The sequence below is a fragment of the Genypterus blacodes genome, unplaced genomic scaffold (genome assembly GCF_046128005.1).
Source record: "Genypterus blacodes isolate CSIRO-AG114 ecotype Tasmania unplaced genomic scaffold, CSIRO-AGI_Gbla_v1 ptg000293l_1, whole genome shotgun sequence".
Taxonomy (NCBI): domain Eukaryota; kingdom Metazoa; phylum Chordata; class Actinopteri; order Ophidiiformes; family Ophidiidae; genus Genypterus; species Genypterus blacodes.
This window is the reverse complement of record NW_027467084.1, coordinates 195,268-212,279: the sequence shown is the minus strand read 5'-3', so window position 1 is coordinate 212,279 and position 17,012 is coordinate 195,268. Positions and strand designations below refer to the sequence as shown.

The 17,012-nt window shown below is 46.7% G+C and overlaps 1 protein-coding gene across 4 annotated transcripts in view; it reads right to left on the bottom strand.

The window, feature by feature from the left end:
- Positions 1-7: 7 nt before the first annotated feature.
- The window catches only part of usp32 (ubiquitin specific peptidase 32), a 37,342-nt gene continuing 20,337 nt past the window's right edge, over positions 8-17,012 (bottom strand). Inside the window, exons 12-35 of one of the 4 annotated variants that reach the window (XR_012960560.1) lie at positions 16,786-16,888; positions 16,405-16,582; positions 15,593-15,771; positions 14,828-14,968; positions 14,451-14,616; positions 12,580-12,737; positions 11,590-11,671; positions 11,393-11,467; positions 11,086-11,224; positions 10,812-10,917; positions 10,474-10,647; positions 10,076-10,250; positions 9,809-9,960; positions 9,375-9,486; positions 8,975-9,171; positions 8,407-8,591; positions 8,239-8,325; positions 6,845-6,965; positions 5,776-5,967; positions 5,460-5,685; positions 3,624-4,060; positions 3,268-3,360; positions 2,328-3,023; positions 8-952 (exon numbers count right to left, since the gene is read on the bottom strand). Coding sequence is in view for 3 of the 4 variants with exons in the window: in XM_076137106.1 (XP_075993221.1) it covers positions 2,850-3,023; positions 3,268-3,360; positions 3,624-4,060; positions 5,460-5,685; positions 5,776-5,967; positions 6,845-6,965; positions 8,239-8,325; positions 8,407-8,591; positions 8,975-9,171; positions 9,375-9,486; positions 9,809-9,960; positions 10,076-10,250; positions 10,474-10,647; positions 10,812-10,917; positions 11,086-11,224; positions 11,393-11,467; positions 11,590-11,671; positions 12,580-12,737; positions 14,451-14,616; positions 14,828-14,968; positions 15,593-15,771; positions 16,405-16,582; positions 16,786-16,888 (3,652 nt within the window). In the remaining variant the exon portion in view is untranslated. Of the gene's footprint in view, positions 3,024-3,267; positions 3,361-3,623; positions 4,061-5,459; positions 5,686-5,775; positions 5,968-6,844; positions 6,966-8,238; positions 8,326-8,406; positions 8,592-8,974; positions 9,172-9,374; positions 9,487-9,808; positions 9,961-10,075; positions 10,251-10,473; positions 10,648-10,811; positions 10,918-11,085; positions 11,225-11,392; positions 11,468-11,589; positions 11,672-12,579; positions 12,738-14,450; positions 14,617-14,827; positions 14,969-15,592; positions 15,772-16,404; positions 16,583-16,785; positions 16,889-17,012 lie in introns of all 4 variants that reach the window. The other 3 variants (XM_076137106.1, XM_076137107.1, XM_076137108.1) reach the window with 3 other exon arrangements.

Below are 17,012 nucleotides of genomic sequence, written 5' to 3'. Positions count from 1 at the left end.
AAATAACATCATTGAAGCATTTAATCAAAGAATTGAGCCTCTTTGGTTATTGTCAGTTATTGTCATCATGACGGTTTGAGGAAAACCACATCTGGGAAGGAGGAAGACTCTCCAGCTGTGAAGTCTGAGAAGGTAAACAGTGGAGAGAGCGAGAGATAGAGAGATAGATAGATGTGCTCACACCAAACATACTTCAGTCTGGTGTCTAAGTTGCCTCAGCAGAATTTAATTTGTGGCTTGAGTATTTTGTTACAGATCAACAGTTTCACTCCATATACAACTACAAGTACAGGATTTTGTACAGTTCATAGTCAAATACATACTTTTTTCATTGGCTTATTTACAAAACACATTTGTATATACACACATTTTCATGTCAGTGCAATGTCACTTTCTTTCAACAAACACTTTTACAAAAACAGTTCTTAAATTAACACGTCCGCTTCAGATCCAACAGGAATTAACTTAGAAGAGGCTACAGACACGACAGACAGTTCAGTAGTAGATTGCACTGCCTGCTCACACACCAAACCGGGTGGGGGGGGGGGGGGCAGAATCTGTGCTAAAATGAAGCTGGGCGTTAAAGTTTCATGTTATTTTGCAGCTCTAGGTGAAGATCGGGGAACATTCAAAGCAAAAACATGTCTGACAGCTATTGCACCTTAAAATTAAGCAAATATTACAAAATGGGTTCTCAAGAGAAAAATGCTTAAAAAAAAGTTTCCCTTTGAGCCTCGTGATCCAAATCCCATTTCAGTCACAGACAAACTCTACAGTTTGAATCTGGGTGGAAAGGCAGATGAGTGGAGAGAAGAAGGAGAAAGCAGGTGGAAGCAGGCAGCAGCCACATGAAGAGGAGGTGTTGATGAAGGAGGACTTATGTGGTGTGATGAAGGTGACAGACCTCAGGAGCCTCTGACGCTCGGATCAATCAATCTCTGATCTGATCAATCTGACAAGCAATCAAAAAGGAAAAAAGGTAAATGAGGACTGAAGGTCCTGAATTTAAACCAGAATTCAGACTCGGTGTCCAAAAATAAATGAAAATCTAATTATTTGTCAAATGACATTTTACTACAATCCAGACAGACGACAGAAGCTTTGATTCAGAACCTTCAGAGCTCCTCAGAGGACAGAAGCACACAGAATGTCTCATTTAGGAGGCCAACAGGCTCAAATGGAGCACAAGGGACACGTGACAGTGAAACAACACCAGGCTCCATCTGATCCCATCTGATCCCATCTGATCCCATCTGATCCCATCTGATCCATCTGATCCCATCTGATCCCATCTGATCCATCTGATCCCATCTGATCCCATCTGATCCATCTGATCCCATCTGATCACATCTGATCCATCTGATCCATCTGATCACATCTGATCCATCTGATCACATCGGATCCCATCTGATCCCATTTGATCCATCTGATCCATCTGATCACATTTGATCCCATCTGATCCCATTTGATCCATCTGATCCATCTGAAACAGTCAAAGGTGCAAAGGGTGAAAGGGTCAAAGGTCTTTCTGGCCCAAGTGAAGATGACTTTGGGTTAATCTTCCACTACTGCGTTAAAAAAAAGAAATGATAAAAATAAAATCTATATAAAACAAAAACTTGTCAGGGTTTATTTAAATCAAACGGTCCTGACCCAAACCCAGATGTGTCTCAGGTTTATGAGGCTCATTGATCACTGAGGAGATTTGGCGGGAACACAGTTTGGCAAAAACGGCCAAATTCATGCTAAGTGGGAAAGAATAATTTGATTCTGTCCTGAAATGTGTCTCACCTAAGGAAGAATATTGGTTATTCTTAATACTGTCACAGACTTCAGGGTGTCGTTGGCCTAAAGTCTGCAGAGATCAGTGAGGTAGAATTTAAATCCGTTTCTCCCACAGAGACACAACTGCTACTTTGGAGATTCTTTTTTTTAAAAGCTCATCACAGCATCTAATATATATCGTCTCTATACTAGATACCAAATTTAACATCTGGACTGGCTGACAGACTTCTATGGCCTTAAGTATGACAGACAGACAGACAGACACACACACACACACACACAGACCCATTTACACCAGACCTGATCTGTACCGTAGATCATTTATACTCATTTAGTTATACGATGTTGTTTACTGAATTCTGATTGGATACAAGATGACGAGTGTCAACTCATTTAAATGAGAATTATTCAATCAGCAAACATTAAAGGGTGACACACACATCTATCAAGCGTATGAAGAGGACTGCACAGTGGCCTCCACGGCTGTAGAGGGCGCTGTGTAAAGTCAGGGTAGCTGAACTGGATGACATCACACGTGTTACCTTCCTTTTGGCGCTGAAGTTGGAGAACCAAAGTCATCCCTACAAAACGGGTCCCAACAGGAAGTGGCCATATAGGTCCGTTTATGTGCACAGCGGCCTCTACAGCGCCCCCTGTGACTGATGACTGTTACTGCCTGGTGTAAATGGGCTCTTCATTCTGACATCTTGTGATAAATGCACGATAAGAAGCGACATCACTTTATGTGTGGGACATACTGATATACATTAAGAAATGCATTAGTATGGAAGTATATGTTACATGTTGCCTTGTTCACAGAGGGAAGGCGAGCGTTTGTTCCATCAGGCTCAGCAAAGTGCACCGCTTTAGTGCTCAGACTGGGATTCAAACCTTTGAACCCTCGTTTCCAATCATGAGTGTAGAAAAGTGCTGCGACACATCAAAAGAAAAGATGGCTGCCTGACTGATGAGCTGCAGTTCAATCAGACATCAGAGAAAATGTTCAGCTGTGTGCTCTGAGGGGGGGGGGGGGGGGGTGCTGGCTGATGGAAGACGAGCTGCGTTCACTGGAGGACACAGTACTTCTTGTAGTCTGACTCAAAATCTTCATCCATGCTACTCGTGTCTGCCATCTTCTTGCCATCAATCTTTGGCAGGAACTGGGAGTAGTCGACTCCCTGCTGCTCGTAGAACAGGATGTAGGCGGAGTCAGTGTCAATCTCCTCAGAATGCACTTCCTGTAAAACAACAGCAGTCATGCTTTGATAATCCACATCACACGTGACCTTGGTATGTGAGACACTTTGGTAAAGACAACACAAGTGATGAACCCCCTTTACAGTTGGGTTATTATTATTATTAATTATTAAGTCTAACGGTGTAATATTGTGTAACTTTACTGTGTAACAGCATTTCTGCTTCTAACACATTTTGTCTGAAGCCTCAGACCCTGGGGCTCAGTGATGTTGAAGCTGAACTCACCTTACAGCTGCTGTCATTGTAACAGTACCATTTCTCATTGGGGTTTTTGGCGTACGTCACATAGTGGCCTCCTCCCATGATTCCTGAATGGCACTGAGGAGACAAACAAGGTCTCAGAACAAGCAGGAGATCAAATCCATCCATCTGGAGCTCCACTGGTTAGTTTGGTTTCATACCTTTATGGTCTTCATCAGAACCTGCCAAGCTTCAGCACGAGGCCCAAACCTCTACATCTGCTAAGACCTAAGACTAAGACCTTCTCCACGGATGAATCTGGTCAGAGAAGGTGTCTTCTATTCTCCATCATCTTATTACTGAACAAAAGGCCAGAGCGCCCTGAGACGTCCAGCACTTACCGATATTGCATAGAGGTTGTAGATGGCGTCCAGGCAGATGTCTCTGTGCTGAAGCTGCGAGCCGTCGGCGTCCATGCTGCTCTCCATGCTGCAGTCTGCGCTCAGCCCGTTGCTGTCTCCGTTCATCAGGACCGCGTCACAGTGGCCGCCGGACGCTTCGGTACCGGGTAAACATTCGGCCCCATCTGCGGACCCGGGAGGAGCCGGCGCCGGGCTCCCCTCCGTGTCCGCCTGTGGCTCTGCGTCTCTGGGTTCAGCCTCTCCGTTTGTGGACGCCTCCAGGTTCTCCTTGCTGTTGGAGAGGCGATGTCTGCTGCCCAGCTGGGGCAGCCGCAATCGGCCCGCCCTGCGGCCTCCGCCTCCGGTCTTGGGGCTGCCGGAGGGACTGCCGGTCCGGCTGAGAGAAGGAGCCGACTTCCTGCTTGAAGCGGGAGACACTGTTGGGAAACCAAAGACACAAAACAAAGTCAGTGCCGATTAAACGCTGCAATCAGACACAGGAGGTCAAAGAGCACAGAGAGGAGAGATGTAAATGAAGTTGATTTGATTTTACTGTTTAATTCTTTCACAAGGCAGTTTAGACTCTAAATGAAGTCACTTCTGTTCTACATGAATCATTGATGTGCGTTTGTTTGTCTTTGCTGTAAGAAATGAATGAAAATGTGACTGTGATCATCAAACAAGGCTGAGTTCAGTCAGACGGCCCAGTGACTGAGATTCTCTCATCAATGATTCATATCACTTCTTTAATCTATGAAAGAATCAGAACAGGAGGATGAGGTTACATGAGCGTCCAATCAAGTCTGTCTGTCTATCTGTCTGTCTCTCTGCCTCTATTCCCCTCTGCCTGCCTCTCTGCCTGTCTCTCTATGTCTGTCTGTCTGTCTGTCTGTCTCTCTCTAACTCTCTCTGCCTGTCTGTCTGTCTGTCTGTCTGTCTCTCTCTAACTCTCTGTCTCTCTCTGCCTGTCTGTCTGTCTGTCTCTCTCTAACTCTCTGTCTCTCTCTGCCTGTCTGTCTGTCTGTCTCTCTCTAACTCTCTGTCTCTCTCTGCCTGTCTGTCTCTCTCCCTCTCTGCCTGTCTCTCTCTCTCTCTCTCTCTCTCTGTCTGTCTCTCTCTCTGTCTGTCTGTCTGTCTGTCTGTCTGTCCCTTGCTCCCTGTCTGTCTGTCTCTCTCTAACTCTCTGTCTCTCTCTAACTCTCTGTCTCTCTCTGCCTGTCTGTCTGTCTGTCTGTCTGTCTCTAACTCTCTGTCTCTCTCTCCCTCTCTGTCTGTCTGTCTGTCTGTCTGTCTCTCTCTAACTCTCTGTCTCTCTCTGCCTCTCTCTGCCTGTCTGCCTGTCTGTCTGTCTGTCTCTCTCTAACTCTCTGTCTCTCTCTAACTCTCTGTCTCTCTCTGCCTGTCTGTCTGTCTGTCTGTCTGTCTCTAACTCTCTGTCTCTCTCTCCCTCTCTGTTTGTCTGTCTGTCTGTCTGTCTGTCTCTCTCTAACTCTCTGTCTCTCTCTGTCTCTCTCTGCCTGTCTGCCTGTCTGTCTGTCTCTCTCCCTCTCTCCCCCCTGTTCTATCCTGATGTTGTGTGTGTGTGTGTGTGTGTGTGTGTGTGTGTAAAGCCCTTTGAGACCTTGGATGTGATGTTGGTTTAAACAAATAGAATGGATTTGACTTCTGCCCTTCTTCTTCTTCTTCTTCTTGACTTGAAGTTTTCCCTCAACACCAGAGAGCCTTTTCATTTTCAGCTTGATCTAAATGTGAAGCCCATCATTTTGACGCTATAGTCATTAACAGATGAGTGTGAAGATGAAACAGCTAGCGATGATGTAATGAGCCTCAGTGTACCTTTGGGGAGGTCACAGAAGCCGGCAGGGGCAGAGTTGGAGGACAGGTTTCCTTCTCCAACCATCAGCAGGTCCTCCCCTTCGCTGCGGGAGTGGAGGCAGTGCTGCTCCAGGTCTCTGGGAGCCAGGAAGGCGCTGGGATCAAAACTCTCCCGTGGAAACTTGACAATCTTCTGAGACTTGATCCAGCGGCCATTCACAAACTGAAAGCGCTTCAGGTGGACAATCTGGACAGAAGAACACATTCACACACACTTCAGTGACTCTTTAGGGTGAATTAGAGCCAAACTGGTCTGAACCACGTGACCTCCTCTGACCAGTATGGGTGGAAGTCTCCAGAGGTCCAGCTTTTTGGTGGCCAGTCTGTGGGTCTTGCACTTGGAGCAGTAGTACAGCTCGTCCTCACCGAGCTCTTCCTCACTGGTGAAGGCCTTCAGGCAGCTATCCAGACTGATGGGCTCCGCCTGAGCTCGCCGAGACTGTTCCACACTGCCGTGCTCCTCCACGATCTGGAGAGAGACCATGATGATGATGAGGATGATGATGATCTCTCACCCTGTTTCAGTGTCTGACACACAAAGTCTCCCTCTGATGTTTCCAAGTAAAGACTGGAGCATCAGCTGCTGGTCCAGCACATAAACAGCGAACAGAGCAGCACAGTGTGTGAACCCTGACTGGAGGAAGCATCAACCAACTAATCAGCCACACCAGGTGGTCATGGCAACAACTCCAGCCGTTACTGTGCTTGCTCTGATCTCAAAGCTGGATAATAACACACAGCACAGTCCACCAATGAGGGAACACACACACAGTGTCGTCTGCTCAGGAACTCTGCAGGTCTGCATCTTCAACCACATTAAGGAGGCCAAGACCTTTGATGTCTCATAGAAGTAAACTTAGTCTCATTTAGAAACCAAACCCAAACCAGCCATGACACAGAAATGACCAAATGAAAAGCTTAGGACACACAACAAGCCTAGCAGACACAGTGTGTGTGTGTGTGTGTGTGTGTGTGTGTGTGTAAGTGTGTAAGTGTGTAAGTGTGTGTGTGTGTGTGGCTTTACCATGTGACCCTGTGTCCAGTACTTTCCAAGTACTGTAGACTAAGATGTGTTAACACACACACACACACTCCTTCCTCTACACAGACTGGTGGTATCATTCAATCAGATCAGTCAATCCAATAAAGCTCACAGTGATGTTTCACACTCAGAAGCAGCTCAGTCCACTTCCTCCATCTTTACTGCATCAACTGAACACTTTGTGCTGCTAAATGATGTTTATTTTGTTTTTATTTTATAATGACACTGAATTATGTTTAGTGCATCCATGAGCTCCTCTGGTGTCAGCAGCCTGCAGGTGTGTGTGTGTGTGTGTGTGTCTTACTCTCTCCTGTGAGGTCTGGTAGCGGAGGTGCAGGGCCGTGGGGTCCCAGTCCACAGCGATGTAAGCATTTCCTACAGACGCTCGGTCTTCTGTGCACTCAACAGTACAACCACGGCAAAACCTACAATACAAGGATCCATTTAAACAAGAGAACTAGAGACAAACACACACTAATGAGATCAACCAACTATGGGAATACAAGTGTACTATTAGAGACAGAGACAGAGACAGAGACAGAGAGAGGGAGAGGGAGAGAGAAAGAGGCAGAGAGAGAGAGAGAGAGAGAGAGAGAGGAAGAGGCAGAGAGAGAGAGAGAGAGAGAGAGAGAGAGACAGAGAGAGAGAGAGAGAGAGAGACAGAGAGAGAGAGAGAGAGAGAGAGACAGAGAGAGAGAAAGAGGCAGAGAGAGAGAGAGAGAGAGAGAGAGAGAGAGAGAGAGACAGAGAGAGAGAGAGACACAGAGAGAGAAGCAGAGAGAGAGGCAGAGGCAGAGAGGGGGAGGCAGAGAGAGAGAGAGAGAGAGAGAGACAGAGAGAGAGAAAGAGACAGAGAGAGAGAGAGACACAGAGAGAGAAGCAGAGAGAGAGGCAGAGGCAGAGAGGGGGAGACAGAGAGAGAGAGAGAGAGAGAGAGAGAGACAGAGAGAGAGAAAGAGGCAGAGAGAGAGAGAGAGAGAGACAGAGAGAGACACAGAGAGAGAAGCAGAGAGAGAGGCAGAGGCAGAGAGGGGGAGGCAGAGAGAGAGAGAGGGAGGCAGAGAGAGAGGCAGAGGCAGAGAGAGAGAGAGAGAGAGAGAAAGGGAGGCAGAGAGAGAGAGAGAGAGAGAGGGAGGCAGAGAGAGAGAGAGAGAGAGGCAGAGAGAGAGAGAGAGAGACAGAGAGAGAGGCAGAGAGAGGGAGGCAGAGAGAGGGAGGCAGAGAGAGAGAGAGAGACAGAGAGAGGGAGGCAGAGAGAGAGGGGGAGAGAGAGAGAGAGAGAGAGAGAGAGAGGGAGGCAGAGAGAGAGAGAGGCAGAGAGAGAGAGAGGCAGAGAGAGAGAGAGGGGGAGAGAGAGATAGACAGAGACAGAGAGAGAGGCAGAGGCAGAGAGGGGGAGGCAGAGAGAGAGAGAGGGAGGCAGAGAGAGGGAGAGGGAGAGGCAGAGAGAGAGAGAGAGAGAGAGAGAGAGGGAGGCAGAGAGAGAGGCAGAGAGCGAGAGACAGAGAGAGAGAGAGACAGAGAGAGAGAGAGAGAGAGAGAGAGAGAGAGACAGAGAGAGCGAGAGGCAGAGAGGCAGAGAGAGAGAGAGAGAGAGAGAGAGAGAGAGATAGAGATAGGCAGAGAGAAAGGGAGAGACAGACTGACAGACGGCGAGAGAGAGAGAGGAAGACAGACAGACAGACAGACAGGTCTTACCTATACCAGGGGCACCAGGCACAAGAGTTGCCGTCCTTCCCCACCACCCGTAGAGTGAAGGGGTACTGGTAACCCATACTGTCATCACTGCATGAGACAAACACATCAATCATCTCTCTAACATTCAAACATCTCTGTCTCTCCTGGCACCAGAAGGAAACAGCCTACCAGTCCTGGGCGTGGTTGCTGGCTTCTTGTGGAGGAAGTGGACTGGCCAGTCGGGAAACTTGGATCCAAACAGCGTCGTACAGATCCTTCTTACTGGTGTGGACGGTGCAGGGAACAATGAGCGGCATGCCGAACAGACTGGGTCGGTTCTTTTGGGACGACAGGAAGTACAGCTCTGTACGCATCTGAAGGAGGTCCCGGAAACACACAAGGCCATAGTGAGAAACACATCCTCTGTTTACATATCTGTAGTATGATGACTCATGTGAGCTCTCCTACACCAACACAGCCTGGACAGCCTGAATGATTCAGGGGGTCCAGCACCACCAGCACCCTGAGGGCCTAGTTTTACTGAGGAAATCATTTAACGTGACCTTGAGCACGCAGACATGAGCTCACACGTTGTTACATGATGTTTTAAATCCTTTAAGTCCAAACATGTAAACACTCAACATGTGTGAAGATCACATGAAGCTCCTGAAGGCAGACTCACCCAATCAACTATCAAACACAGGAAATGACTGTTTCACACCCTATATTTTGCAGTGCAGAACGCTGCGTTCCTCACCATCTTTCTGTGCATGGCGATGATGTATCCGATGAAGGGGCTCTCCTGTACGGGGGTGATGTGCCCATTAGCAACCCCGTTGGACAGGGGTGTCTCAGGGCTGCAGGGCACCACCGTGCCGGGTGCAGTGGGGATGAGGACAGGCTTATTGCCGAGGTGCCCATTAGCAGCTGGGCCGTTGGCTACAGGGGTGACGTCTAAAGAAGGGGAGAGGAAATGAGGACACGGAGCAGCGGTGTTGGGTCTGGCAGTGATATTCACTCAAATGATCACATTATCACAGCAGCAGTCCTGAGGCTTCACTCTACACCACAATACTGTCAAACTTCAACCAAACCAGAGCCCAGCCATTTGATCAAACAAAGATAAAGCACATTTATAGAGCAGAGGACCGGCTGACCTGTGAGTGTGGGCGAGCTCAGAGATGTGGGTGAACCCGGGACGGGGATCTCAAAAGCACACAGAAAGCCGTTGACTGACAGACGGACCTTCTGGTTGTCCTGAGGGAAGTTCTAAACACAAAGAACCAGACATCAGATGGTTAGGTTGACCATGTATGAACATGTATGAACATGTTCTCTCCGTGTCTGAATGTTGTCTGCAGTGTGAACAGATCTCTGTAGATACTTCATATTTAGCTTTAGCTGGACGTCATGAATGTTTGCCTGCTGTACTCATGGAGTTTACACTTGGCTGATATCCAACAGAGAGGACACCGCTCCGGTCCAAATGGGTCCTGAGAGCACTTACACCTTTCATTACCACGGACAACGTATTAGCATTTAGAGAACACACCTCTGCAGTTAGACGTCTCCTGTCTAACATCCACAGTACCTTGATGTTGGAGGTGTGGACTTCAGCCAGGAGAATCTGCTCCGGCTTCAGGCTGCACAGTTCACTCAACAGTTTCTTCAAGCCCGTGTACTTCTCATCCATATTTAACCGCAGACCATAGCGGACCGGGGTGGAGCCGTCCAGTTTGATGACTAGAACAACAGAACTCAGTTAGATGAAATAGAAGAACGAGTGTGAGTGGAGAAGTTCTGCTCTACTGAAGTGATTCAGAATCTATAACACCTGCATCCATTCTGCACGTCTCACCAGTGATCTCCAGATGCATGGAGCTGTCCATGGGGAGGGGCAGGGACAGGAAGTTGAAGGGATCAAAGCGAGCACTGATGTGGCCGCAGGTCTTGCACTTCACCTGGGATTTGAGCTGCCCGTGGAACAGATCAACCACTATGGAGCGGTTCCTGCGCAAGTGATTCTCCCAGGCCTACACACACACACACACGCACACACACACACACACACCTGTAATCAGATTGGTCCTTGTGCTAGAGCAAATACACGTTGAAGGTTGAACTGATCTGTATTAATAAAGGACCCCACTGTGCTCCTGACCCCTCTCCCTCCTCCCTCCTCCCTGAAGGAGCACTGATGTTAGGGTGTTCACCTTCACAGGTGATGGTTGGTGTATTAGCAGTGTGAACTCTAACCTCTGAGGCAACCTCCCAGTCAGGTCTGCCATCGCTGTCCTTCAGTTCCACATAGGGCTTCTCGTGAACACGGTTCAGGTCTTCGTGGAGGCCGTCCAGCAGGAAGGCTAACAGCTCCTGGGAGTCCTGCTGCTGGAAGCCATTGAAGCGCGGCGCATACTTTGCTATTGTCCACTGTAGAGAAGAAGAGAAGACATTTTGCTGTGCTGTGAATTGTTTTCAGGCAGAAGTTTTAACTTTCCCGTTTGTCATGTATTAGGCCCGGTTCAGACTTTACAACAAAGAAACAGCAGCAGTCGTGACAATGTGGAGTTTGAACAAAGCTTTGAACAGCTTACCCTGAGTTTGAGTGGAGCCAAGTTCTTCTGTGTGCCGCTCCACAGCTCCATGACAAGGTCACCATAACACTTGGCCATGTGGCCTCGCATCCCAATGGGGTTAGTTCTGTAAGTACACAGAGACTAAGTACTGCTGAGGGCACACACACACACACACACACACACACACACACACACACACACACACACACACACACACACACACACACACACACACACACACACACACACACACACACACACACACACACACACACACACACACACACACTACCTGTTGAGCTCGTAGAGGTGTCTCCCTGAGATGAAGTAGTCTGAGAGAGGCTTGGTGTTGCTCACACACTGGATACTGGAGTTCATGAAGCAGGTGTTGCCAAGGTTACTGAGGCCAGTGGCTCCTTTCTCTGTAGGAACTGGAAGGGAAACAAGGAGACATTACAACCCAAAACAGCAGGCGACTCTGCAGTTCTAATCACAGCGTCACAGCTCAAAGGTTCCCTCTCAGCTTCAGGTGTGTAATCAGGACACAGGACAAGTTTAGTTTGTCCTTGTGCTCATATAAGAATGTTGCTCCTGCTTACCTTTATGTCTGTCCATCTTACTACTGTTGGCAATAAAGGACATCTCCTCAGGCCAGCTCATGTCTTTGTTCCGGACTAAGAAAAAGGAAAACAAAAGAGATTGTGGCACGTTCATGTGAGACTATTTGATGTTTGAGCTCTACGGCCGTCAGACAGGAAGTGTGTTAACTATGGTGAGACAAACGAGAGAGACTGACCCTCAATAACCAACTGCTGCTCATCATGAACCTTTAGACTTTCCAGAGTGTGGTCTTCATCATCCAGCAGGGTGAGGTAGTTCTGGAGAGCAAAGAAGGGAGGGAAACATAAAACTTGATTTGTTCACATATACATGGTTGATCTATTTTCTTCTGTGACGTTTTAACTCATTAGCTCCACAAAACTGAGCATTCACTAAGAAATTAACATCTGTGGCTGAAATGACCTCATCAATCTGTCATTCAACAATATCTGAGCAGTTTGTGTTGTGGCCGTTTAATGCAGTGTCAGTATGATGATTGTAGCGTGTAGCGTGTAGCGTGTAGCGTTGTAACGGTCACAGTAATCTGACAGGCCAGAGTAAACTGGACTTTGTGGCTCAAGATAAGAAGTACAATATGAAATAAGACGCACCATAAGATTTTTATCACAAAGGAAAATGCAGAATATACAAGAAGGAAGTAGGAAATATTAAGATGAGATAAAAGTTTATGATCCAGAGGGAAATTACTGTGCAACAGTTTAGAGCCCAGTATGAAAGGGTTTTATACCTGACTGAGTATGAAAGGGACAGATCTGGGAAAGAAGGTCTGTAAACACAAATACACTAAACACTCCAGTCTGATTATGGTGTTTACATTGAGTAGCATGAAATGAGTCCATGTTCATGTAAAGACTGTATAATCTCTGATCTGCGTCTGGATCCAGCTGCACATCAAACAGTCAATCCTTAACTGGCCTTAGGCCGAGCTGAGCTGTATCAGCAGCCTTCAGAGATCTTCTGCTCACTTTCTAATGAGCAGGGCTGAATCGTCACGGTGTAATTAAAAGGAACATTTGTTCAGGCTTTGTAGGCTTATAGGTTATGAAGTTGTCAGTGAATGAGATTGATGAGCCAAATAAGTCCACTGTGGTACTCTGTTTCAGTAATGAATGAGTAATTGTCTGACACATGAGCAGACATTATGGAAGCTGTGGCTGCTGCTCACCTCACTGTTGTACAGCCACAGTCTCATGTCCTCCTCTTTGATGCGGAGTCTCTGGGACAGGTACAGGTGGATGTCTCTGATGGTGGCCATGCGACTGAAGCAGCCTGTGTAGGCCAAGACCCTCTTCAGAGGAGCGTTGGGGGAGGGCACGTTACCTGCTGGGGTACACAAGACGGAGAGACCAGACATTCACCTAATCACCCAGACGAGTCATTCATTAAACACAAAGACTAAGATCTTCTTCAGCCTGATGGTGAAGTTCATCAAAATACAAGGAAGAATAGAAACCTGGGTCTCTTTCCCACACACACACACACACACACACACACACACACACACACACACACACACACACACACACACACACACACACACACACACACACACACACACACACACACACACACACACACACACACACACACACACACACACACACACACACACACACACACACACACACACACACACACACACACACACACACACACACACAGTGTAATTATCTTGATTGTTGGATGAATTACCCCCATGACTTAGTTTGGCGCATGCTCGTGTCTTTTTCTGGGTTAGAAGGACTTAAAGTGGAATTTAAAATGAAAGAATGTAGATTTTTCATAAAGTTACGTCTCGGTTATAATCATCATGCATGAACTGTGTGTGTATGGACACAGGCGTGACCACACAGGAGCTCAGGATTAACAGCATTCTGTGGATTAGTTGTAAGGAAGCAGCAAGAAAGACATTTCTTTGTGAATCAGCACAGGTTTGATTGGTCAATCAATTTAGTGTACTTAGTGGACTGGATTCAATCAAACATCCAGTCGTATTAGTCCTGTTACAATCATTAACAATTCACTCCAGTACTATTGATTTTTAGGTCATTCCAAAACAAGTGATTTGAATTTGTGATTGTATGGAATCACAGTTTTTCTATCAACACAACCTTGCTATTGTTGAATATGAAGCAGACTATGGAATATGGAATGTAAATGATTAGATACACGTTGGCCGCATGCCCAGTCTGATCCCACTCTATGAGTCATGATGCAATTCAAATGTCCACTGGGGGCTGAAGTGCTGTGCTGTGGCCAGAAAGCTGATATCCTGCCTTGATGTGTATCAGAGCTCTGATGTTCTGCATCACAAACCTGATTACACTCAAGTAACCCAGAACATTCTCCTCTTTATGCTCCGTCATCTTCTCTCTTTTGAGGCACTACCTCCTTTATACAGCTCCCGATGATTGGCACAACATATGGAGGGGAGAACTTTCATTAATGTTACCACTGAGTAAAGCACTGAGTATAGGATGTGTGTGTGTGAATAAGACGTGTGTGTGTGTGAATAAGATGTATCTTAAAATGATCTAAACTGAGAGCAAAGTGGCTCAAACTTCAGATGCTTTTACAGAAGTAACCAACAAACCAAACTCTGGTAAACAGAGATGATATTTCCCCTCCATGGCGATGTTTAGTTGTGTTAAAGGAGTGAAATGGGGTCTAGACATCATTTCTATGAATTTTGTGTGATTTTCAGAAGAGCTCAGGTGCTCAGAAAAAGAATGTGAGGGGTTCTGGTGACCCAAAGGTTCTGTAGACAGGTCAGCATGCAGCACTGGAACATGTTGGTGTTGTGAAACTAAAAGTTGAATAGCAAGGTCTGTGGAGAGAGAAAAGGTTTGATCTGAGCAACTTTTGAAATGATCAGCAGCTTTTCCCTTCATGGGCTGTTGGTTCATTCTACCGTCTAATCCAGAACAGCACCAGGGCCGGATCAGTCCACTCGGGGAGGATTAAATGGGAATGCAGGGTTGCTCAGTAAAGCTTTTGCCGACGGTTTGCTCCGGTCTTGCTGCGTGCTTACGTTACCTCTTGGTGAGGGTAAATACGGTGGGAACATTCGCAGGCTGGTCATACCCATATTGACCCAGATGTTGGACTGGGGGGAGCGTGTGGCCGGCTGCTGGCGGAGGAAGAGGAGGTAGCGGGGGAAAAGCTCAAGCTCCGTTTGGCCTTTCTTACTCTCCAGGATGACCTGTAGGGGAGGAGGGTGGACAAACAAGAGAACAAACCAAACCATTATAGAACAGAAGAAGCAGAGGTTTAAGACACTTGAACTGATTTAAATGAAAGTTTGAATGTTGACTATCCACTTGTGTCCAATTCCAATGTTGTTCTTTAACAGTATTTGTTTTAAGAGTTCATCCTCACACAAATGGAGATGCTGATGTGGCGTATACACTCACCGGACGTGGAAGGCTGAGGTTGGCGCCGTACCAGTGGTAAAGAGCTCGCCACACGGGCTCGGGCACCGTTTCAAAGTCTCTACCAGGCACCAGCTGTAAGGAGCGCTTCAGCCTGCCACCTTCCATGGTTAATGTTGGAGCCTGGGAGAGCACAAACACACATTTCTATCTTCTTCAGTTACAGCCTCACTAGCCTGCCTGCTATCATGAGAGTTAAATGAGGAGATAAGATAATGGGTTAGGCTCCGTCTGTTCTAATGTGCAACTGTGGAAAGATGAGCTCAACATTCCTTTTTGCTGAATATTTTTATTGAAGGTTATGAAACAAAATGATCGGCTTTACAGATAGATAAATATACTTAAAATGTATTTGTGTGAAAAGCTTGCAGGCTGTTGATCTCTTCCTCTTCATGATGTCTCCTCACCTCCTCACCTCAGTCTAACCCAAACCCAGAGTCTCCAGGACACGCATGTGCATTTTAACATGCCTGAATACATTAATACAAAATCTAGGTTTTTTACCCTAAGTAAGTTATTTTTTAATTTGTGCCAATTTCAATGACATAATGGTGTAAACATGACATATGCAAACATAAATCTGTTACTATTATTATAGTTATTGACACACACACACACACACACACACACACACACACACACACACACACACACACACACACACACACACACACACACACACACACACACACACACACACACACACACACACACACACACACACACACACACACACACACACGTTACCTTCATGGGGTCAGTATTGACCAGAGGCTGGTTGTCGATGGCTCCAGGTCTTTGTGCAGCCAGCTGAGAGGGCAGGTGGCCATTGGCTCCAGAGAAACACTGATTGTTGTTATCCGACATGTTGTGCTGACGGGCAAAGCAGCTGTCTGTAGCAGAGGGAGCAACCTGGGGACTCAGGGCTGCAGGAGGGGAGGAAGCAGACATACAGAGAGGGGAAACAACAACATTGCTCATAGATTCACTTTCAAGTTGTCTCGTTTTACTTAAATGGACTCATCGCTCATTTTCCATCGGTTAAATGAGTGATGTCATGCGCTGTATAAGGACTGCACCTATACTTGTTCACCTCTATGGGTTAGGGTTAGTTAGTACTGTTAGTACGGATATATCACAGCTGATGACAACACAGCAGTAAGATAGTAAGATTGGATTCAGGATACAGGACATGATGCTAGGGTTAGCATGATGCTACTTGATGTAATATGCACCAATTTATCTGAAGGCAGTTACTTGTTATTTTCAGGTGCGATGAAGAGGTTAAAAAAAGCTAATAGTGTGAGAAGATTACTAAGCTAAATGTATCTCATAGCTTGGTTACTAACTCATTGAATAACTAACTAACTAACTAACAAACTAACACTGTAACATTCATTAGAACACTTCTCACAAACAAACAGCAGGGATGAGGTTCTGCTCTGAGACACAGCCAGTGTTCTCTGCACGTGTATCTGGATTAAGAGCGGCTCTGTAACATCTCGTCTTATGTTAGTAAAGCAGTTCTTCTACAGGAGTTTAGTGAGACGAGGACTGACCGGTCTCTGTGGCCTCTGAGGCACTGGACACAGCATCAGGTGACCTCTCCTCAGTGGGGCTCATCTGGCTCAGAGCTCCAGGTCCTCCCAGTCTGTCCAGAAGGGCCGACTCCACAGTGGACGGGCTCCGGAGCGAGCTCAAGATGGACGGCTGCTCCACCACAATGCCCTTATGCTCCTGGAGAAGAGCAAAGGGATCCTTCATGCTTTATTCCCCCTATTTAACTTTGATCATTCAGTTTAAAAGTCTTAAAGTTTGATTTGGTAGGAAACAAACTCTTTACATCATAAACATTCATTCAGACATCATGGTCTACATTCTTTATCTAACTAGTGCAGAATATAAACATAGATCACACACTTTTCCATAACTCCACTTACATATTTGACATAATCCTTCCACTGCTGCCACCACAGCATGGAGATGAGGAACCAGTTCTGGGTGTGCTGGAGCCCATGTCTGCTCTCCCGTTCTAACCAACCCCTACACACGCGCGCACGCACACACACACGCACACACACACACACACAACAAAAAACATTATAGCAAACAACAAATTCCTCAGCATTAAGAACAACAGAAGTGAAATGACGTGAAGGATGAAAGA